General features: G+C 46.7%; 7 protein-coding genes across 7 annotated transcripts; 5 read left to right on the top strand and 2 right to left on the bottom strand.

Moving 5' to 3' along the window:
* Positions 1 to 781: 781 nt before the first annotated feature.
* FSUBG_13298 (uncharacterized protein) lies at positions 782 to 1,271 on the top strand (the record flags this gene model as incomplete). The annotated part of the gene is made up of 2 exons (XM_036678174.1): positions 782 to 937; positions 996 to 1,271. 2 exons carry the CDS (start codon positions 782 to 784, stop codon positions 1,269 to 1,271), a joined length of 432 nt encoding a protein of 143 aa, XP_036531236.1.
* Positions 1,272 to 2,972: 1,701 nt separating this feature from the next.
* FSUBG_13297 (uncharacterized protein) lies at positions 2,973 to 3,988 on the top strand (the record flags this gene model as incomplete). Its single annotated transcript, XM_036678173.1, has 4 exons — positions 2,973 to 3,423; positions 3,474 to 3,672; positions 3,719 to 3,816; positions 3,867 to 3,988. The coding sequence occupies 4 exons, from the start codon at positions 2,973 to 2,975 to the stop codon at positions 3,986 to 3,988; spliced, it is 870 nt and encodes a 289-aa protein (XP_036531235.1).
* Positions 3,989 to 6,959: 2,971 nt separating this feature from the next.
* FSUBG_13296 (uncharacterized protein) lies at positions 6,960 to 7,523 on the top strand (the record flags this gene model as incomplete). The annotated part of the gene is made up of 1 exon (XM_036678172.1): positions 6,960 to 7,523. The coding sequence occupies one exon, from the start codon at positions 6,960 to 6,962 to the stop codon at positions 7,521 to 7,523; it is 564 nt and encodes a 187-aa protein (XP_036531234.1).
* A 1,848-nt stretch (positions 7,524 to 9,371) lies between these two features.
* FSUBG_13295 (uncharacterized protein) lies at positions 9,372 to 9,746 on the top strand (the record flags this gene model as incomplete). The annotated part of the gene is made up of 1 exon (XM_036678171.1): positions 9,372 to 9,746. One exon carries the CDS (start codon positions 9,372 to 9,374, stop codon positions 9,744 to 9,746), a length of 375 nt encoding a protein of 124 aa, XP_036531233.1.
* A 1,458-nt stretch (positions 9,747 to 11,204) lies between these two features.
* Positions 11,205 to 12,238, bottom strand: FSUBG_13294 (uncharacterized protein; the record flags this gene model as incomplete). Its single annotated transcript, XM_036678170.1, has 3 exons — positions 11,205 to 11,393; positions 11,466 to 12,144; positions 12,201 to 12,238. 3 exons carry the CDS (start codon positions 12,236 to 12,238, stop codon positions 11,205 to 11,207), a joined length of 906 nt encoding a protein of 301 aa, XP_036531232.1.
* A 3,736-nt stretch (positions 12,239 to 15,974) lies between these two features.
* On the top strand, positions 15,975 to 17,255 carry FSUBG_13293 (uncharacterized protein; the record flags this gene model as incomplete). The annotated part of the gene is made up of 2 exons (XM_036678169.1): positions 15,975 to 16,688; positions 16,815 to 17,255. 2 exons carry the CDS (start codon positions 15,975 to 15,977, stop codon positions 17,253 to 17,255), a joined length of 1,155 nt encoding a protein of 384 aa, XP_036531231.1.
* Positions 17,256 to 19,857: 2,602 nt separating this feature from the next.
* Positions 19,858 to 20,654, bottom strand: FSUBG_13292 (caspase; the record flags this gene model as incomplete). The annotated part of the gene is made up of 2 exons (XM_036678168.1): positions 19,858 to 20,033; positions 20,225 to 20,654. The coding sequence occupies 2 exons, from the start codon at positions 20,652 to 20,654 to the stop codon at positions 19,858 to 19,860; spliced, it is 606 nt and encodes a 201-aa protein (XP_036531230.1).
* Between the last annotated feature and the right edge of the window lie 1,651 nt (positions 20,655 to 22,305).

Genomic DNA, 22,305 nt, shown 5'->3' with positions numbered 1-22,305 from the left:
TGAAATTAACAGTCGAACGGCTTGAGGCTTGCCAAGCCATGGAGGGAGACAGCCCGTTGGTCGGTTTGAAGGGGGCAAAGCCAACTGATGAGAAAATGTTTACAAAAAGCCCAATACTAAGGCTAGCAAATTCAAGATCAGAACCAAACTAAGAGAAGCACGGACCCGTATTTCCCAACTTCATTTCGAGCTACAAGATAATGTCTCGAAATACTGTCTTTACATGACTTCAGTCTCTTTGATGATGTTCCAGTTCTTGAGACACCTATAACCTCGCTGATAGAGTAACTAGAAATAGTCAGTTTGTGAAGTGTGGTCAGGCTTGGGGCGACTTTGGGCGGTGCCTGTTGAAACAGCAATGGAGTCATTTCCGGTAAAATATCTGACATATCATCTTCACGTATTGGAACCTTTGTTGATACGTGGCTCGCGTAACTTCCAGCGCACGCCCGGCTCCGTGAATTTACGGCATGACACACAACAGATAATATGACACGTAACGTCCAGCTTTCGAGCTAGATTTCGACTGCTGTCCAGTGCAAGAACCCTTGATCTGTTATGAGTCCTGAGGCAGACATGCAGCCGTGAGCGTTTAGCCCTCCCCGTTTCGATCAAGTGTCCTCAACTCTTTCTTCTACACCTCATCAGTCGCTATTCAGGCTGATCTTCTCTCAGCTTTCTGACTTTACCATTATATCTACAGATACACATACTTACACCGTCTCTCATTACCTGCAAGGAGAAGTCATCTTCTCGTGGCTCTAACGCCATACGACCTGCAATGGCTCCCTCCCGCGCTGCTGAGGCCGAGAACAAACCATGGACTCCTTCCCCTACTGAGTCAGCCTTTTCCACCGTGTCTGCCGATGGAGAACTAGCACTTCGAAATGCTGGAAAGAAATCCCTAGCCCAAGAGCTCGAGGATGTTATGGAGCGCGTATGGCCACAACCATCGTATTGTTTACTTGGGCTAATATGCTAACCTGAAAACGCAGAACCAAAGCCGCAATGAAGACGCGCCAACAATCGCCGAGAACCCCGTCAACGATACTGTGTTTACCTGGATATTTAGCCGCTCAGTTGAAGGCTTTACCTCTCAAATAACCTATGCTGAGGCCGCGGAGTTACTGAAGCGTGCTTATGAAGAGCCACGTAATCGAGATGCACCAGTGCGGCCAGAACTGGCAACTGATACAGCTCTTGTGGTCACGATTATTTGCTCCCTACTCGTCCTTGCTGTTGTCGGCGGTAGTGTAAAGGGTTGGCGATAGGCAGCCTGCCGAGCATAAGCCCGAGAGATTGAACGACCCCGAAAAGAGCGACATGAGCGCTTGCCGGTAGTCGCTGTTATGAATGGTGGGGCTCAGTGATAAGTTGGGTAACTTAATGTCCATATTTCCTGGCGCTGTCCACTTCTCTTTTCCTCTGTCGCGATCGGCAATGTTTGCCATGACACTGCGGCCAAGGTGTCTTTGAGGACAACCACACCGCACATCAAACTACTTACCTTTCTTTCACTGTATCACTATTAAACTTGCATATTATGGTAACAACAATAACAATATGTCTTCTTACCATTGTCCTTTTTCTCTTGAAGTGATAGCTGCTATAATACATCTTGTACTTAATTTAGCAATGTCACGGTCAAATACTAGTTGAAAGCACTACACCTGGCACATCACAGATACCAATGTAGGATATCGAGTCTTCCAATCTCGGATTAAATGGGTGCATGATATTTCTTGTCTTGGTCTTGATATCTGTTAGACTGCAAACAGTTAATATTGTCATGATATTCCCAGACGGCTAAATCCGATGTCTAGATCTCAAACTAATCCTGAGGTTACGTGACGCCCTCCAAGCACCAGACATGACGCGCAACCGTTCCGTATAAATAATATCGTGCGGGCACTATGTAGCTTGAAACCTGGTGGTATTATTCGCATCTTCCGTTTTCCACAGTCCAGGTTATCTTGAGCAAGTCTTGCCTTGATTACGCAGTGAATTCAACAGCAATTCTTACAGAGCTGATGGCTCGCGAGAAGCTCGCTTCCTGGCCAATCATGTCCCAGGCCGAGAGGCCGTGTTGGACTCCGCATGCTCTGCCGTATCTGATCTCCGGAGCTCGGAAAAAGAGGTCTCAACATGACAGAAGTCGCCGGATTGTACGCTGGGCAGGGCACCAAGTGTGGCGCTATCGATCAAATCTCGAGTGCAGATTTGTATACTGTATTTAAGACGACGTCAGATGTTGATAAGTGTAATCAGGTGGGCCAGCATGAGTGCTCGTTCATGATCTGCTGTATAAGTTGTTAAATTGCTCCTTGAAGCGATTCATTTGTCGGAGATGCTATGTGAAGTGCATCCCGGGGAGGGATATATCGTAGAGCAGATTCTTTTCGAGGCAAAGTTGTTAGTCCACCCGAAATGCTGTATTATGAAGAGACGCGCTCACAACATGGCAGCGGGCTTTGGGTCAGAATGTTGGGTGATGTTGAAGGAGCGAAGTCGAACATGCCCTCCAGGTTCACGATGCAGGGGGGAAACAGAAGTTTTGCAAATTAACGCTCTTTCATTCATTTACACAGAGTCCAGACGTATTTGAGAGCGTTTCTTATAAATTAAGTAGTGACTGATGGAGTGGAACACCACTTCTTCTCGCAAAAGGAGCAGCGCGTCTTAAGATGACGCATCTTGATCTTATTGTGTCTCGTTGTGGCTGACCTGACCTGACTGTGGCAGCGACGTCTCTGATTCTCCACATAACCATTCAACCTCAACCAACTATTATGAGCAATGCATAACACAAGCTTGCGCTGTGCAACAATAACAATGAAGAATTTTCTCGTCAGCCTCACTATTTCCTGTCTCTTCTCTTCTTTCCCCCTCTCTTATCACCTCAAGTTCACTTCACTCATTCACACAAGTCCTGTTCTTCAACCTACCTTTGATTCTGGCAATTCCGCTCCTCAATGGCTGTTCTCCCCGGAGTTCCTGGCATTGAGGTCAGGATCGTCGTTGATGGCCTGCCCACTCAGGAATGGCCGTTTGAGGAAAACAAAAAGAGAGATGTCGGCGACGAAGATGCCAAAGCGGACGAGCACAAGAACCGTAGCGTGGCGTCGGAAGATACTAAACTTCCTACCAGACACAACTATATCGTGTCTAAGTCAGGCTGCCATTTTGGGGTCTCCCTCGCCTTGAGTCCCGATCTCAAGACCGACAGTCTCCCTGCTACGACTGACGCCATTGGCATCCACATCCACATTGATGGGACGTTCTTCGACAGATTCCTAGTCGGTTTTGAGCACCTTAAGCCCCAAGAATGGAATTACATGCCACCAACATGGGACTTTAAACTTGTCAAAACGGAAGACGGTACCACAAAGCGAGAATGCCCAGTATTTTCGGATATTCTTTCAGGTTTGTATATAGACTGAATAGTTTTGACTCTTATACTAACTTGTTCTCAGTTGAAGACCCTGACAGTGACAAGACCGAGGCAGACTTGGCTCGTATAAAGACCATGGGAACCATCCGTCTTACGGTTTGGGCTGCCAAGAGGGGGAAATCGTGCACATATGAAGTCACAGAAACTCCCAAGCGATCCGAGATGGAACTAGCTCACAAGGCTACCATTTTGCACGGCGAGGGCTTAACTCATGGGACTACGTTAGTCGAAGTCCACTTCAGGATATACAGACTCTAACGGTAGCAGGTTCAAGGATGAGGATATTGAAGAGTCTGACCGTCAGAGGTTTGAAGCTACAGTCCTTAAGAAATTGGGTGAGTTTATCTACAAGTACAGCGCTCATCGTAAGTCCAAGACCCCAACCATTCAAGACAGGATTGCTCACAAAGCTTAGCTCCCAAGGAAGCAAATAAGCATCAACTGGACCCAAGTGTCCCGTCAAAGAGGAAGTACGAGGAGGTGAAGATGCCAGATGGTAGATCTGTGCTCGATCTCACTGGCGACGATGACGACTGAGGCGCACAGATGATCTCCTTTCGGGCATGATGGTTGTTTGGCAAAGGAAAAATTGAAACATAAACGGATCTTGGCGTTAAAGACGAAATGTCTTGGAAGAGAAACGTAGCAGAGCGAAATTGCTGGCCAGTACATAACCTCACTTTCTCACCACCTATTCAATAACACTATTAGTATTTGGCTATGAAATTCTTTGCAGAGGTGGCGCTATATGTGACCTGAGGCTTACAGAGTTTTCGGTTTCAATGGATTTGAGACTTGCGATATTGGACATAATGGTCGCTTGGTGTCGCTCCATCTTAACCACAAGGGCCAAATCGAGCAATGCAGTTGATATCGCATCTTGTTGAACCACAAGTGGATTGACTGTCTTCAATGGCTGCGACAAAGTCACTCAGACTCAGAAACAACAACTTGACCGAACCATCAGCGCGTGATTCCTTCTTTGCCAGGTCAGTAGGTCACTTTGGACTTACTTAAGATCAGGGGTAATCATGGTTTGCTTTTGTACTCGGATCTCGTTGTTAGATTGTTAGCACCTGGCTGAAAAAATATCTAGGCGCGGATAATTCAGTGTGGAACGGACGGCACTTGAATTGGCACATGTAGTAAATACTTAGCCTGTGTAGCTTACACTAACTTCCATGTAGTTTACACCAGCTCCATATTGCCTAAGCTGGTACTAGGTTGTTTGTGCTAGTTTAGGCTCTCAGTTACAAGTCGAACCTGTAAATACCACTAACAAATGCAGTCTACACTAACCTGTAATAGTCTAAACCAGCGCACGCAGTCTTTACTATATCTTAATTATACTAGATTGTATAATGCATAAGTCTCGGACGATCGAGAAAGCTCACAGAAACACCAAGATCTCCGAATTCAGTCGCCCGCTGTATCATCGACCTCAAATAACATCCTGGCTACTTCATAACAAGAATGAGAAGCAAATTCACCACCAGCTTCTATTCTCTTCCTCATCTGCACAACTGTCTGGTGGACAGCATATGCAACTTGAATTACGGGTCAGGCAGACTAGGGTAAGCGACGTAGTGGCAAAAGAGGCTGAGCCATTGTTACGTGGCAGTCCTTAGCGGGGTTGAAATGGCCATTTGTCACTGTCCTGTTGTACAGCCTCAAGGCTTTTTTTTCTGTAGCACTGGTTGGTACCTGCTAGTCAATCCCAGGAATATGCCTAATAAGCCACTATGGTGGGGAACGTCCAATAAAAAAACGACACACTACCCTGCTTCCAGAGTCATTGGGTGCAGGCTGGTTATTAAAATCCGGCAGTTCGGCTTTCTCCTCTCTGATAGCCCTTTTTCTTTCGAATTTTATACCTCATTCTATAATCGAAAATGGATCCAGCTTCGTTAGCCATAGGCGTCATTCCGCTGGTGATACAGCTACTACAAACAGCAAAGTCAATCAGAGACCTGGCTACGGTGTATAAATCAGCAGAAACGCAGCTGAAGAGTCTTCTAAATAAGCTCGATTATATCGAAACCATTTGTAATTCGCTCATTGAACTTCTTCCAGGGCTTGAGGATGATTATCGATCCCGAGGGCCTTCGGGGGAAAATCTTCTCAGCAGTCTATACCGTATCATTTCCGCCTGCTATGAGAAAGTGTCGCACATTCACGGGACTCTTGTTATCATTTATGCCAAGCAGAAGCCAAGCCGGAACCCGCTCAAAACTATTGGATCCCGATTCTTACTCCACAGGGACCAAGTACAGGCTTGCACTGATGAGCTGGACGGTTTACTCTCTTTGCTTCAGTTACAAATAACATCAGTGACTTTGTAAGGAATATCACGGCACAAGTGAAGGGTATATTAATGATATAGGGCATTGAGGATAACTACGCCTCAGACGATAGTAGGACCATCCTTTGCTACAACAGGTTCGCCAGACACGTCTGGAAGAACATGTTCAGAGGCGGCTCTCGAGTCGTCTGGATTGCTTCGTTCTAGGGGGCACAGGTCCCAGGTTACTATCGAGACCTGGAGACAATGCTGGGAAGGAGTGGCCTTTGTTCAGAGGACAAAGGAGCAGACAAAGAGCGCCATACTAGCAAGCCCCGAATTCTCTACAATCCAGAACGAGTCCACTTTCACCTTGGGCATATCGTTGTTGAACTGGCATGTAAAATTCTCAATGCGACAAGGAGCACTTTCCCCCTCTAGCTTTTCATTTCAACTCCCTCGCGTCATTTCTATCTGTAATAGAGGAAGCATCTTCGGGAGAGGTATAGAACAGGCCTTCGTGAAAGACAACCTTGAAAAGGTTCAAGAGCTTTTTAGAGAGGGCACACTTACCCCTGCCACGATTTTGTCGACTTTTGATTACGATCCAGATAAAGAAACATCCTTATTAGGAGTAAGATCTCCTTTCAATTGTCAAATGATCGACTTTCTGATACATAAGCAGTTAGCGGTCCTCACAAGAGCGAGCCGTCTCCTTGAGTTTCTCATGAATCAAACTGCAGACATTTTTACTAGGTAAATGTGGGGAAGATACTGTTCTTTTGAGATGTGTACTGACTTTCTAGATCTCATCTATGCAGTCATTCTTTTAGCTACGTCCTGAATCATGCTGAAGATACGACCCAGGTGATTGAATATATCAACCTACGGAAAGATTTCATCACTCCTGGAGAGTTTGGCCAGATTTTAACAGCATTTCGATTACCTTGGAATACGAGGCTATGCATCGAAGCCTGTCGACAATATTTCATTGACGATTGGGAACCTTTCAATGAGGCTATTTGGGAATGCATCAAAGATCATTTCAAGTGTCTCAAAATCGGACATTTGAAGGGATGGGCAGCTTTAGTGGCTGACGCTATCTCTCGAGGCTTGAATGTCTATCGGCGCCCTTCACTGCCAAGGCTGAATGGTGTTTTTGTAGGGATACTACATTATCACGACGATAGTAGTTCCATTTTGACCCAAATGCATTACTGGATAGACATGCTGGAACTAGCTGGTGTCAACACGGACGATCACGTTAGGTTCGAAACCGAGTTTTGCTTTGCGACTTGGGAGGAAGACCCACCTTGGATCACGAAGGAGTCCTCTACCTCGAACTACAGACGAGTTCTAACTATGGTGGAGTCAAGAGGTAGAGAACTTCCGTGTTGGGTTCAAACAGCGGAAAACGAGTGCCCTACCAGGACTTTGTTGAACGAATTTCAACACTTTATGACTCCAGTTACATTCTTTAGTTCTGATATGACTACAAGGAAATGTATCAAACAGTACCAAGCCTGGAAGAAATGGCAGATCTTGGACTTTGACCATGACGAAGACAAGGTCTCGGAGGGATGGCCATTTTGGTATCCATTGCAACAATACCCAAGGCCCTTGGATGAAGCTAGCAAGGAGGATATCGACTGGCTAAATCGTGAGATGGTCCTTATGGAGAATCGTTTTGAGCGGAAACAGAAGTGCAAATGGCGTAAGGCAGGGCGCAAAGAAGGGCTCTGGAAATTGAGAGCGATTCCAGGTAGCTGGGTAGAAGAGACTGGTATTTAATTATTATAGTTATATTTAGTTTCATTCTTCGCGTTGAGGGATGTCGTTTAACCTTATATTATCAATGGATATTGGTTAATAGAACAGTCTCGCTTTGGTCTGATATCCGTTGCAGGTAAATCGGTGTTAAGCTCACGACTCCAAATCCGTCTCCTTTTGATGGCCCCAGATCTTTTTCTCAAGGGCGGCTCCACTCGTTTGATGCGTTGTCTTCCAGCGGCTAGCGGGCGCAACAGCGATCGGTACCAACACTGTCGGATGCCCGACCATCTATCTGTATTCCTTGCGCCCACATCTCCCCTAAGAGATGATCCAATCTATGTACGTGCAAAACGGCGTTTAGATGCGCCCTCTTCAACTCGGAACTCAAGCGTACCCGACCATGAGCATGTTCACTAAAGCGGACTGTGTCCTCGGACCCCATCTCCGACTTGGAACCCCCCTGTGGTTTAATAATCGGTGGCCGTGATGCAAGCGTCGTGGCCAAGGCGAGGCCGCGGAATCTTATCGCATCGCCGCAAGAGCGTGTATCAATCATCAATGGAGATGGCGACGCACCAACGTCGACTGTAAAAGGACGACCTCGTGAGAGGACAACCTTTTTGATTGTGACCCGGTTGGATGTCTCAGCACCTCCACCGCGATAATTTACTTCAACAAGCCAAACCAAGATCATCTAATTACAATGCCTCAGACTCTGTGTCTGCGTCAATTGATATCTTAGGGGATCACATTATACTGCGGGAATAGGCAATCAGTCTTGTTCAACAGACTACTGCTGTCAAATACAAGCTTCTATTGTGGATAGGCAGGTATCGTGAAGAGAGCCTTTTGGTGCCAGATCATCTCAACCTCCGGGGCTGAGGGATATCCATCGTATACATAAACGCGAAGCGCAATTGACAATACGCGTCGGTGGTGTGCCGGTAGCAAACAGCGGGTTTTTGCGTTGGGCGCAGGTTTTGAAATCGTATCACGTCCCTGATCTGCAGGTTTCCGGGGCTAGGGTATCGTGTAAAGTCAAAAAGACGCGCATTCATTCCAAATTTCATTTTATCTGAAGAACAAGTATCAGCAGTGAATTCTATGCAAATGTTGCAGTAGTGCCAAAATTCAATTGATCTCTCTTGTAGGTCTGTTTACTCTCTAATTCAATAACTTGTTTACTACCGTAAAGCCGGCTCTTGGTTATAATCGACCGTCTACAAGCTCCATAGAAGCAAGGTCAGTGTGAAAATACTTTAATGACGCTTGAGCCTGTAAGAGATACCGCATGACATATAATCATGCAAATAGTGGCGTGTGTCTGCCATGTTGAGCAGTTTGGAAGCGGGTGCTAATGGCGGTTGGTGACAGTTGTGACACTATGCTTTTTTGCAAACGCTTTTTCGCTAAACTCCAAGACCAAAACATGGCCATTGCGAACAAACAAGAATCAGCAGTGCATTCCCCTCTGATTTTCTGCCTCTCTCTTGCCTCTTCTCGCTTCACTCTGTCTTCTCTCTACCAGTTTCGCAATCACCACAAAGCCAGCCACTACCAAACAAGCCCACTATTCCATTCACTGTTCAACACTGAACTCCACTGCATCAGCATGGTACGTATGTCCCCTCCAGCCCTCTAACTTTTACTAAGCTTCTCCAATCTTAGCCCACTCTACGTCCCAGAGGACTCAAACGGGAAGCCTCTATAGAGGGCAACCCTGACGCGACCCCTTCCACGCCAGCAAACAAGAAACGGCAGCTTATTCCAGCCTCGGATAAATCAGAAGCTCCTTCTGATAGCCACGTCATAGACGCGACCCCGTCAAAGGCTGCCCGCTAGTCAAAGTGCGCGGCTGGTATCCCAATGGAGCAGCTCGATGTCGAAGAGTCTGTGGTGGCTCTATTGCAACGCCACAAAACGGTCCAGCAGAATCCCGAAAAAGTGGAAGCGAAAAAGCGCGAGCTCCGGGGCAAGAAAGAGATCGTTGATAGCTTTGGTGACTCAGCTCTCTTGCAATTACTAGCATATCCTGCCGACAGACTCGACATGCTTCAGTCAGTCACAGCTGACACTGACATCAACGTGAATCAGGGCGTTATCAAAAGCCTTTTAGATAAGGAGCGGCAGATACAGGAGCTTGCTGATGAGCTCGCTTTTGTAAGAGACACCCTAGGCAAGGAGTTGCAGCGTTCTTGTGATGCGGACTTGCGGAGGGCTGAGGCCGAGGGGATGTGTTGAGGGAGGAGGAGAGAGATCTCAAGAGCAGGGTCGATGCCATTGTGACTTCCATTGAGCCGTATGCGCACTACCACTGAGGATACGACGTAGGCGAATGTCATGGCGGGCTCTCCTTATCTTTTGTAGCTTGAGAACGCGGTTAAGAGAGGAGTGCGATCGATACAAGAGTCATAATGCGGTGTTGGTTGAAGACCATGGATCGTTGGTTCATTTGTAGGTAGTTGTTGTTGTTCTGACAGTGGAGGTGACTATTGGATCATGAATGTAATGGATGCTGGGTTACTTTTTCTTTTCTGGAGTTGTATGAATATTATTGATAGAGCAACGGATCGCCGGGAGAGCTGCACTATGTATTTGAATCAACTGAGAGGCTGATCAACTGTGAATCTTGACTTGAGATGGACTTGTCACGGGTGATGCCCCTCACAGACAAGAGACCGCTGACTCCACAATCAACCCATGATTAATCTTAATCTCGGTCTTATCTTATTAGCACCTCGAGGCCTCTCATCTAAAAATAAACGGAGGCACGGGTATCAAGAAATGGCAATAAATCAAGTGGCATTCAGATAATAACACAGTCTTTTATTTGGCATTTTGCAATTTTTACTTTATTCATTTGAGAATTGAAAGAGTGACTATCTAACAATTGTTTTTTGTTCGTGTGAGTGGCCTGAAAGATGTGCCTTGAATTGAACATGGCCATCTTAAGATGAGTCTCGGTCGGCTACCAAGACGATAAAAAGACGGAAAAAGTCCCACGATGAGGTTATGTTCAGACAATTCGTAGTAACGGTGATTACGGCTCTCTATTGGATCTCATTTATTTCTTTCACAAACATGATCTGCATTTGCAGTCATAGTGCTGTGCTGTCTTCAGGTTACTCTGTGACTTGCCGTCATCTTAAGATGCCAGCCAGCTCAACACTCACTGCTCTAGCCTCACAAGCCACACACGCGCCACATCTTAACCTCGATCTTACACAGCCTCGGAGATCTTTTGCAACACATGAATATTTTTTAGCTTGTACCGCGTTTCATGGGAGCCTCAAACCATTGAGACATGAATAATGTTTAATGGCGTGGATCTGTACTGGAAATATCGTCGGATAAGTTCGCACTTGGCTCAAACGAACAGCACAGCTCAGTGAACTCCTACTACTTAGGGGCCAGCTTAAGATGCAAAGCATCACGACAAAAGTTACAGAGATAATTGGAGAGTCATCAGGCATTATTTCGTGTCGACTTCAATTTTATCCCAAATGCAGTGTTTGAAACCTTCATTTTATTGTTAAATCTGTGTACTAGTTCAATTGCTATCTGATCCAAGCGACGTTCCTCCATGATTCCCTATAACTGACCACTGAGCACCTTTCCAAACTATGCCATCCGCCTCAATTCCGTCATCAACTTTTTCAATTCGACCATATTCATCATCTCGGGTATAACTGAGCCATCTTATCCTCCGTAAGAATCGCTGCTCATTTTATCATGGCTTCTATAACCCTTAGGCTCCATAGGCATTGTCGACAGGACAAGCGTAGTGTGGCTGCTCATATCGTTCTCATCAAGCCTCGTCACCTCTTTATCTTCAAAGTGCTCTCCTATAGTGATTCGACCATCGTCGCGGCCGTAGTGGGGGAACTGCTAATCGTGAATAAGTTCTGTCTCCAGATGCCCAGCGCTCCCAGTCCAAGCCACGGGCCATCCGACAGGTACCATCACGTCACAGTATACATGGCGCGCGTGGGGGTTCATTCGCCAGGCATACACAGCGGTGATGTGTAACAGGCGAGGGGTGTAGTGAGGAGCCACGATCCGCGCGAGATGGTCGCAGGCCAGAGAAGGCCCTACGCCACCGACCTTCTCGACCTGGACTGACACGCCCATGACGGGAATGTTGCGAAGGTTGAGGGGAAACATCGCAGAGCTCCCATCGATAAAGAGCATGTCTGTTTCTGGATTGCACAGGCCGACATTTAAATCACCCTCTAATGCGTCGATATCCAAAAAGCGATTCTGCCCTTCATCGTTCTGAACGAGGTGTCGAATACGTCGCCTGGGGAATTCGCGAAAGAACGAGAGAATAATTCTTCGAATGTCTCTGCACACGCCAAGGCCAGCTGGTCGTCGTGGGGATTCGATGATCTGGCGCCAACGGTAGATAGGTCGCTCCAGGTACAGCGTCTCGAGGCCCTCCAGACCTGGCCAATCCTCAGGCTCAGGCTCGCACCACTCATCATAGCTGGACTGTATCTTAATGATCACTCGGTGCACCCTGAAGTCGGGGAGGGTGAGACGCCAGATCTTCTCTTGCAACTCCTCGGGAAGGCGAAGTAAGTGACGAGGTGGAGATACCGCAGGTGGAGTTTGTGGAGGGGATGGGGGAGGGAGTAAGCTTGTGATTGGAAGAGAAATTGGGAGCTTTTGGCGGGATCCAACTCTAGATCTCACTTTGCGAGATCGAGGAAGACGTGTCTCTTACATAGCATGGCCGAGTTCTGTTTCCCTGTGACTGCGTCTGCCTTCTATCACACAACGTACGAAGCCCAAATGTCAAGGGATCTTGGCCGCACGCTACCTCGATCTATTCTGCAGTGTCTTCTATAACAAGATACCCGTAAAAGGCGACATCCCCAGGGCAGCATGACGCAGCGTTACCATTAATTTCGATAGGCCAACTCGGTCAGCCTATGACAGTTGTGCTACAGCTAGCTTGGCTGTATTACATGAGATGATACAGTTTGTTTTGATTCTTTGCGGAGATCTAATCAGGCATCCTTGGTTCACTGGCAGGTCGGGACGCCTGTCTTAGCCTTGTGTAACACGTTGTGGAGGTTGGGTGACGCGTGGCAGGGCAATGCGTTGATGGCAAATGTTTCATCCTGCGATCTGCTGGTGGAAATACAACCAGGCCAGCCAGGCCTTTAATGTCCCAAGTTGCAGTTAAGCCTTTATTATAGCAGCACAACAGACCAGGAGACATGAGGTTGGGAAATGGATCATTGATAGAGTGGCTCCAACGGAATGCCGAAATGTTAAACAGCGGCTTCGATATTAGCTTTGACAGTTTGAGTGCAGTGCGTATATAGCGAATGTTACGGCCTGTTTTTGCAACGTACTATTGTGACTGCTTTCTTGTGCTTGGCATTGGCGCCACTGATCAGTTGCACGGTGCAGCTCACTCCTGAGTCATGAAAAGACTCTCTTTTTTTTACTTACCCTCTCCAACCCTTGATTTCCCTGACGGTAATTATGCCAAACTTGCAAGAAGGTTTGAGAAGCAATCATCAAGATGAGAGGTATCTGTGGTGCTTTACTATCATATAAACGCTGAGGATGTTTCAACTTGTTCGATTGCATTGACGAAGTCATGTTACTGCACCACTCATTGCATGATCTGGGTACACTGGCGCTGTGATTGCACAACTCGATCTATGCTTGTGTGCATTTAACGCTGAGATCCTGTACACTAGAGACATGTAACCATTGATGCGAAATCTCGTATTCGGTCGAGAGCCTGGTTTTGAGGCTTGTGTAACCTACCATGTAGCACATTGAGAGAGGGCGAAATGTCGTTGTGCCACGCACGGCTCCTGTTGTATGCGGTGATGGCTTCAACGCTAAGAAACTGTCAATTGAAAATCATTCCTGACATCGAAATAGATATCTTGGCTGTATTTGCGGCAGGTCTAATCCGAATCGTGAAGAGGGCGCAAGAGTGGCATATCAAGACGAGGAAGAACTGATCAGTTAGAGAGGACCCGTCTTAGCACCAACTAATACATCAATGATTATAGTGCTTGCTCTTTTTCGTACTGTGTCTTTCTGATGATCAGCTAGCTCCGACACGCTTGTTGGCGCCATCAAGCCAAAGGGGGTATGTGATTCGTTGGTATACTCATATTGTCTCAGCCATCACGCATGGTGCCGGCACAAACACTCAATGTACTTCCACAGATCTGTCTTGTTGCTAAAGCGAACAGCTGAAGATTCACTGAAGCCGGGGAAGATGAGCTGCAACGGCTGTCCCAGGCACCGAAATGGCTCCTTGTCAATTCTTGTGAGGCAAAAGGTCGTTTTAATCGGTAGCCAAGCTTCTCGTGACTCAATCGCGCAGGCGCGGGATCCCGTACGCACTCCAGGGAGAGAGAACTCATGATGTCAATTGAAGTAGTTAAAGTAATCTGGCCAGTTTTATTCGGTTCCGATGAGTTTACATTAAAGATTAGGAGTCTTTTGACCAGCGCAACACACTTTCTTCAATTAATATTAATACTCTCATACTTGCCATCAGCGTTCAGACTTCTTGCGCACTGTGAGACTGTGACGCTGGGAGTAACTGTTGTGGATTGACTTGATCCGCGTCCATGCTCTTATTTTAATCGCGACTATAATGAACCCTGAGATAAGTCCGAGATCTTATCGGGTGGACTTGGTGGGGCTAACTGCCGGATTGGCTTAGCGTTGAATGATAAGCTATCGATAACCGTTAATTCTTACGGAGTATGGTCTGTCAAATTCATTCTCAGCAAAAAGTGTCAATCTGTTTATTAGGGTAGTTTGAATCCCTATCTCACATCAATTCGTTTTCTAAGATCAAGTCAGTAAAAAGCATTGTCTGTTTATACTACTTTAAGGTAATGAACAATTTTCTCTTAATTACTCTACAACTTGGAGATGTAATAACATACTTTGACAAGCGCTTAGGGTTTAATCGTTTACCATTTCTATTCGCTTTTGAGATTTAATATCCGTTACAGCGCTGGCCGTTATCGCACCAGATACAATCAATAAACCTTTGGACACTCCGCGCATAAATGGTACAATCCACCATCAGGCCACGTGCAAAGCTCTCATCAACTTCTAAGCATCAAAGGCTGGCAAAGTTAGGCTGTCAGAACTACAGTTCCGGGATACAGTATGTTGACGTGATCGAGGGAATAGAATGATAGCCTACCCATTGTTCCATTGAGAAAGTTACCGAACTTCTTATCAATTGCTTAACGATCTCAATCAGGTTCATAGAGCTGCCATGGAGGTTTTTATCCTCATGAAATTACTGGGGATTCTCATCTACGCTATTTCCTAGGCAACAGCAGCAATGAGTATCTTGCCTGTATGTGTTTATTGGTGTTCTTTACCTTTGTGCGCTGGAGGCTGAAGCCTCTTTTAACTACCCACAACCTTACTCCCTCATCTACGCTATGAGGGCTAGGTCGGGGTGCGGGAGCACAAGGCATCAAGCCACCCTTTTGACAGGCAATGGCATCGTGCTCTCGAGTGGGAGACTTGGATCTAAATTGATTAACTTGGAGAAATTCGAGTTTTCCTGCATCGTCGACTTCCGGTGTGTAGAGTTGACCTCTAAATAATTAGTCACACTGCATTACCCATATGGGGATGCTAGAGACAGAGAGTTTTAGATTCCATTAAAGGTCACGTCCTGCATAATATCTCCAAGGCAGCTATTATATATACTTGGACAAAATAAAAGCCTTGACAGGTTCAAAATTATCGTTCAGGGCTGGATGCGCTAGAAGACAATCAACAACGGAAGCTGCCCTGGCAAGCAGGGTGATGGACAAGCTTCTGTATCTGGATTCAGACGCCATGAGTAGACCACGGACCGACGGGCGAGAAGGTGCCGGGATGAATTGTCGCTGATGCTGTTGAATATGCGACTTGCTCGTTGTCGCGGGACGTTGCTGTGGGTGACGTATTGCCACCTTGAGTTGTTACGCAAAGCGCGACGCTAACTATGAGTACCACTGGCAGGACAGTTCTACGACACTGAGTAAGCGATGCATGTACCATGATGATTCTTATCCGTTGTGTTACCAAGTAGAATCGGCTCATGATAACGTTCAGCTACCTCCAAACAGCTTTCTCATTTCGCTCCCTCACATACAAGCCTCAATCGTGCTGCCTTGTTGTCTTCAACAGAGATTCCTGTCTAAACGCTTCCACCAAAGCCAATCCATCAATTCTCAACGCCTCCGTCTGACCCATCACATCATAACCTCCATCCACTCCAAGCCCTGATCCGCGAAGACACGTGATCTCGCGTCTGCCAGTGGAGAAGTCGTTGATAAGATAAGAGGCTCTGCCCCGCGGTGAATGACGCGGTAACGTAGCACAAACATGCCACCAAAAAAACAACAACAACAGAAATTCCCCTCCACTCTCAATTTTCATTCCGCTCTCTTCTTTTCTCCCTCTGCAGTCATGGCCGAACACGTCGAAATATCTCCGAACTCCTCTCCTTCTCGCGCGCCGTCCCTCGACAAGTCCCAAACGGCCTCGCGCAAGGTCTCCCCGACCGAAACCCCCCTCCCCTCGCCGCCCGACTCCCTCCAACGCGCTCGTACTGCCGCTGTTGCTCTCCCGCAAGTCCTGGCTGAAGTCTTGGGTGAACTTGAAGTTGGACCTCGTGACGAAGATTTTTACAAGACTTTCCCACTTAGCTGGGAAGATTTCAAGAGTACTCGTGAGGCAATCGAAGCGACGTTTCGTCGATTCGATTACGACCCATTCAAGGGCAAGATCACCATCCAAATGCCCTCTCCGGTCCACGATAGTTTCGCGGGATCGTTCAACACGGCCATAGGCGAAAAGTTCTTTCATCTCAAGGTTGGCGATACAGACACAGCCAAGTTTGTCGCAAACATCAGATCGATGCTGACTACAGACATCCTGCTAAACAACCAAGGACAAGCCTCCAATCCGGGTGAAGAGGTCGACAAGAAAAGGAAGAAGTCACCAGACCTCCAGTACCGTCATCTCCAATCGAAGCACCCTGGCGTCGTTATCGAAGTCGCCCACAGTCAGCAAGCCAAACAGCTAAAAAAGCTTGCCAAGGACTACATCGCGGGAAGAAAAGGCGGGATCAAGGTTGTCATTGGCTTTGATATCAATAAGAATAAGGAGTCGACCGTCTCAGTCTAGAAGGCCCGACGGACTCCGAACCCAAATGGACCTAAACCCTTGTTGGATGTTGAGCTAGTTCTTGACGCAGTCGTAAGTCTACTCACATATTGAGCAGCATCCCCGCTAATTAGTCTCCAGCCTTTTCGCGATGCCTGCCAACAGCCACTGAACTCCGACCATAAGCTTGTCCTCACCCTGCACGACCTAGCCGCTAAGAAGGACCTTCTCGCCAATGTCGAGGACCTGCCAATCGCAATCCGATATGACGAACTCTGTGGCTTTGTGAACGAGATGGAGAAGCTTCACAAAGAGATTATTCAGTATGCGGAAGAAAGCGGCAGCGACTCTATTGAAGTCCGGCTTTCTAGCTCCAGCTCCATTGAGAAATTGTCTACCGATGATGAGCACGAAGAGGCCCAGAAGAAAACCACCAAGAACGACACCTCGTTCTCCCGTTCTGTCGGGAAAGACATCAAGGACCGCCCGAATGTCGCGACACGTTCGGCGTCGAAGCGACGCGCGCCCACCAACACTGGCGAGAACCTCCCTGTCCCAAAACGCCGCCGAGGAAGAAAGTAAAGCTTGGATATCGGGTTTTGAAAGATGCGACTGGATCTGGATATGATGATGTCTTATGTGGCAGTTCTGGATCACGATTTCTTGTAGACGTTGGACATGTAAGCATGGAGTTCTAGAGTTGTAGACTGAGAGACTAGCTTGTGAAGGTTGGAGATAGATGTCTTCTGGATTGATAACATCTTGGACAGATTCCAGCTAATAGATGTCCCTTAAACCTGATGCCAGAAGTTATAACCCTTGGATACACCGTGATCGTGGCAATAGAAGTGAATGACTAAGTTTCCTCCAGAGAACGGCGCCCAACCCCCCTTGTCACGCCGATACCGCCAAAATCTTCGTAGATACCCGCGAGACAGGCTTGGCAATAGGCTCCCTCTTTGAATTAGAGCTTAGACTTGCCTGAAATTGAGTGAGGTCATTTACAGCACCACTAACAAGTGACACAAGCCCCAGCCTTAAGCCACGGTCATTAACACTAATTCAAATCAGTTTCCTTGTGTGAGGTCTCACTCCAGTGCTAATGAGAGGTAGCTATAGCGCTCTGTTGGCGCTACAGTGTATGATAGTTAATATCAGGTACAGCGTATCCGAGAAACCTATTGGCGGTAGGGTGTTGAGCCCTTTACAGCTGATTCTAACGTCGCATCGCCTGCTCAAGTCGCTTGGAATATCACTTACTTGTGATTTGGAAAATTGCCAATTCCGCCTCTGAGCGATTTACATATGCCTTAAGACGTGAAGATATCGATACCTAAGGTACTTACAAATCCTGGATCCTTAGTGTTGAGACTAAGCTTTAGAACTGCGCGCTTGGTAAGCTTCAACATTACTTATCGGCTTGATTCAGACGTGTCGCTTGGGTCTATATCGTGCAAAATGTAAAGAGAAAAGAACAAAGAACCTTGTGAAAGACTGAACTTCGCCGTATATTATCAGGCTTATGGCCATCCTAGGCCATGATACCCGAACCTCTCATCTGAGAATCTCGAGATAGCCTTATTCGGATGCGTCTGTCTCCTCACCTGCAATCGCCGCTTGGAGCGTAACATCAAAAGTATCAAGAAAAGACTCCAATCCGGTAAGATGTACCCAAGTTCAGTTCATGTACCTCGGTGGACTATGAACCTCCAATGTTAATAGTGATGCTCCTTTTCCAGACTGCACAGCTGATTTGAAGTGCTCAAGCCCACTCGATGATGTTCATTCTGTGTCGCCAATACTATTCCGAACATAACCTCGTGCACGAAGGGAAGCAAAAGAAATAACAAAACAAACGCCTGTCCAAATGATCACTAGCAGATCAAACCGGCAGCATTGAGTGTTACAACCGGCGTAAGCAAGTGCACGGTGTTACTGTGAGCCCAAGCCCCCACCATACACTCACTGCTGTGACAACGCTTCATCTCCCCAAGATCACAAGGTATGCTACACTTATTTCAACATAGAAGGCTTAGATGCTGGTAAATTGGTCTGGAAAAGGTACTAGTGACCGTCGAGCATTATGCGGAAGGCGTCATGATGGATTCAGTGTAATCATAGACAATTAAGCAACTGGTAAATAGAAATGAGGATGTTGCATTCCTTTGACGATGCTCGCTTACCAGACACGACATTCGACTAGTACATATTGGGCGAATAGTCCAGAGCTAGGGAGCTGAGATAAGACATCAAATAGACTACCGTAAATGCCATGAAATTCATCACGGCTAGCTTGGTTTTTGATAAGCTACCACAGGGCACAATAGTATGTGTGCCATTCCTTTGAAGGCCGGGTTTTTAAGAGGTACAAACGTTCTTTACGGAACTGCTTTCTTCAAATTAGGCCTATTTGCTCAGTCTGATCCAATCACATGACCAATGACGACGCTAGTCTTGTGAACTTACAACACAGCAACCAATTGTTGGCACGTCGTGATATTCAAGGGTGATGACGCAGTCTCCTCAGCCTTAGTTTTAACACTATCGAGATAAGAGGCAACTAAATCAATCATTCACGTCAATCGTATGACCATGCGAGATCATTTACAGACTAGTTAGTCTCTGAATTACGGGTCGATAAAACGCCATAGAGACCCCTGTTCAGCTGGCCAATGTCCTCGCTAGTGTAATTGACTCGATCTTAACTGACTTGCCAAGAGATGTTAGTAGATTTTCCCACATCATCCCCGCCGCCACCGGCATATCCGGTCGAGAAATCGTACGATATGACTGTCACTGGGTAGATCTGGCCTGTGCGCAGATAGTTAGACGCCACGGTTTGCAGATCTTGACATGAGAGATTGATTGATTGATTGATTGATTGATCTGAAGCCATCAACTTACTCGCCACTCGGTGAGATAGATCTTCGGCTTCAAATGAGAGACGATTGAACATTTTGTTCGCGTGCCTTGTGGCTTTGCCTCCTAGCGGGGGCATCGTTGTTTAAACGGTGGGCCTCCTGCTACATGCGGTGCCGGTACAGATTGTCCACAATCGAGGGGCATAGGCACCAAGCGGACATGCCAGTTCAAATCACCAAGCGACCCTGGCCCAAGCGCATTATATGCGATATGATATGAATGAACCCGAAAAACATCATCAGTCTTCAAATATCGATATTATCTATTCGCAGCATCGAGGCTGGGGACTCGGGAATGTGACCACCTTGTAAACATCATCTTTCCACAATGGACTGTGGAGCACAGTCGCCATGACGGAGTGTAGATCATCGGCCTGCCCGTCATCCGCCGTCATATCCGAGATGCCTGTGGTCGAACCAGCTTGCGACTGACTGCGCACTAGCAAAGTAGTCTGTCATGACAGTAGTTATGACCCCCCGCTGCAGTTTCCGAGCCATGATAGCCTCAATGTCCGCTTCGGTTATGCACCCTGCCTCCTTGAAATCGACCGGAAATATCGGTTTATCTGGTTGGCCATGCCCTGGCTTGTCAGCATCTCGTCTTATCCCTGACTCGGCGGGAAATCCTACCGCTGGAGTAAAAGAACAGACGATCTCCGGGTACGGATCCCGAAAAGAGCCAGTGTATTGATTGTAGAATCGCACGCTTGGTGGGCTGACTTGTCGGTCGAAAGTACATGTCGGATAGTATGATGATGTTCTCAGGAGGGCAGCCATAAACTTGTTGCAAAAAGGCAGCTATGCCGCTGGCGTTGTGAGATCGAAGTTGGCCACGAGTGTTGAAGTAGTGAATGCAGACAATGACGGCCTTCGAGATTATAGGCACCCGGTTAATCATCGATGTGCAGCCGCAACAGTATCCTGGTTGGGGTTCATCCTGAGCTCTTTCGATGACTGAATCGTTGCGTCCTCTAAAGCTGGAAGAATTCATGAGGATCTCCGATCTAGACGGTAAGATGTTGTGTTTGTGTGTCCCCGTTGAAGGAGACGCAAAGGACATGTCGTTTCGACGATGTAACATGGCTCGATTATTCCCGCTTTTATACCATATAGGGTACATTATCTGGACTCCTATATTTTGACTGGCTAAGTTCTCCACGGCCTGATGATACCGTTAATGGCTAGCATATTACACCGCGCACTCTTTCTTTGATAGCATCAGCGTGAGGTTTAGCCTCCATGTGTATGTTATTGCCCCATATATTAATATTTTGTAACACAAAAGAGAGGAACTGTAGCTGATTTAAAACATTCGTTCCACGACTCAGAAACTTCAAGTCAGTGCCAAGATGGTCCAGACCTTTCATCCCGTAGCTAAAAAGGGTCAAGTGGAACCTTATTTCCGGATTGGTTCTTCCATGTACACAGCTGTTGGGCACGCGCATTGGCTCAATTTGGCGATATAATGTCAGTGGTATGAGACAAAATCGCGCCCCAAGTCTCCTGACTCTTTTCTTCCTCTTGAGTCCGAGTCTAGTTTTCGTAGTTGACAAAGTTCAGGCTCGGTAGCATTAGTTTGCCTTTGGTCTTTCTCCTGAGCAATGACGACTTTGTCAGAGCTTGTACTTGATACTGCTGGGAGGTCTCCATTCCTGCCGTGCTGACGTTGACCCTACTGACGGAACCAACCTCGGCATTTTCACATGCAACGGTTCATCATACCTTTCATATGAATAATGTTTGTTGAGTACTTGTACCTGTGTTGAAGGATAAAAAGTGAGCTAGAGATTTTTCTACTGAGTATTAACGCTGGAAGCTTTCGGAAACTTCGTGATGTATACCGGCATTGCCGATGCCTCATCCTCACCACACAGCTAGTAGGGAGATGGGTTTCATCCAACCAATGCTAGTATCAACGCGCTTGCTTGGGTCGCCGGCTGTAGGCCTCTCTTTGAGGATGTCCGTTAGGCTATTGAGGATCTTATCTGCCTCGGCCCAGTAGTCATCTGCCGTTTTGGCCTGGTCTGATCGGTTGGGTTGGCCACCGGGATCGGAGGGATTTCTTTTTACGAAGGACAAGGCGCGACAACCAGCGATGAGTCGATGTAAGGATCTCATTGCTCAAACGTGTGGCCTTCTGCTTCCATCAGTATACGTCCTGTATCGGCTTGAGGGATGTATGTACTGCCGCAGAGAGCGTTGGTGTTAAGGGACCTCGTGGGACTTGACTGCTTATTCCGGGACGCACAATAGCGTGATGAGTCCAGAGACAAATCAGTTAGGAAAAAAGAAAGTTTTTCAAGGCAAAAGATATTAGTGGTGGTATTGATTCGTGCTATGAATGGTGGACGAGACTGTGTTATACAGCATGACGCTCAGGCCAACATAAGCCAATCAATAGATCAAGCTGCTTTTTACAAAGAAAAGCTCCATCACCTGAAGAAGTTCTTAACGAAGCTGCGACTAAGAAATGAAAAGTAAAACGATAGTGTAATGACTAGCTAATTCGCACCGAAGTAAGTAAATAAATAAGGTTTAAGAGACCTTAAAAAGGTTAAGTTAGATTAGTTAAGTTAAGGCTAATTTATATTAGCCTTATATTAGATAAGGGAAACTAAGCTAAGATACGTATAGTTAGGTAAATTTAACCTAGGGATTTTTTAATATACTCTTTAAATAATTTTTAATTAATTATAATTAAGTATTAAATA

The sequence above is a fragment of the Fusarium subglutinans genome, assembly GCF_013396075.1.
Source record: "Fusarium subglutinans strain NRRL 66333 chromosome Unknown NRRL66333_c0000325, whole genome shotgun sequence".
In the NCBI taxonomy this organism is placed as follows: Eukaryota; Fungi; Ascomycota; class Sordariomycetes; order Hypocreales; family Nectriaceae; genus Fusarium; species Fusarium subglutinans.
Note: the sequence above shows the minus strand (reverse complement) of the source record. Positions and strands in the feature narration are given on the sequence as shown.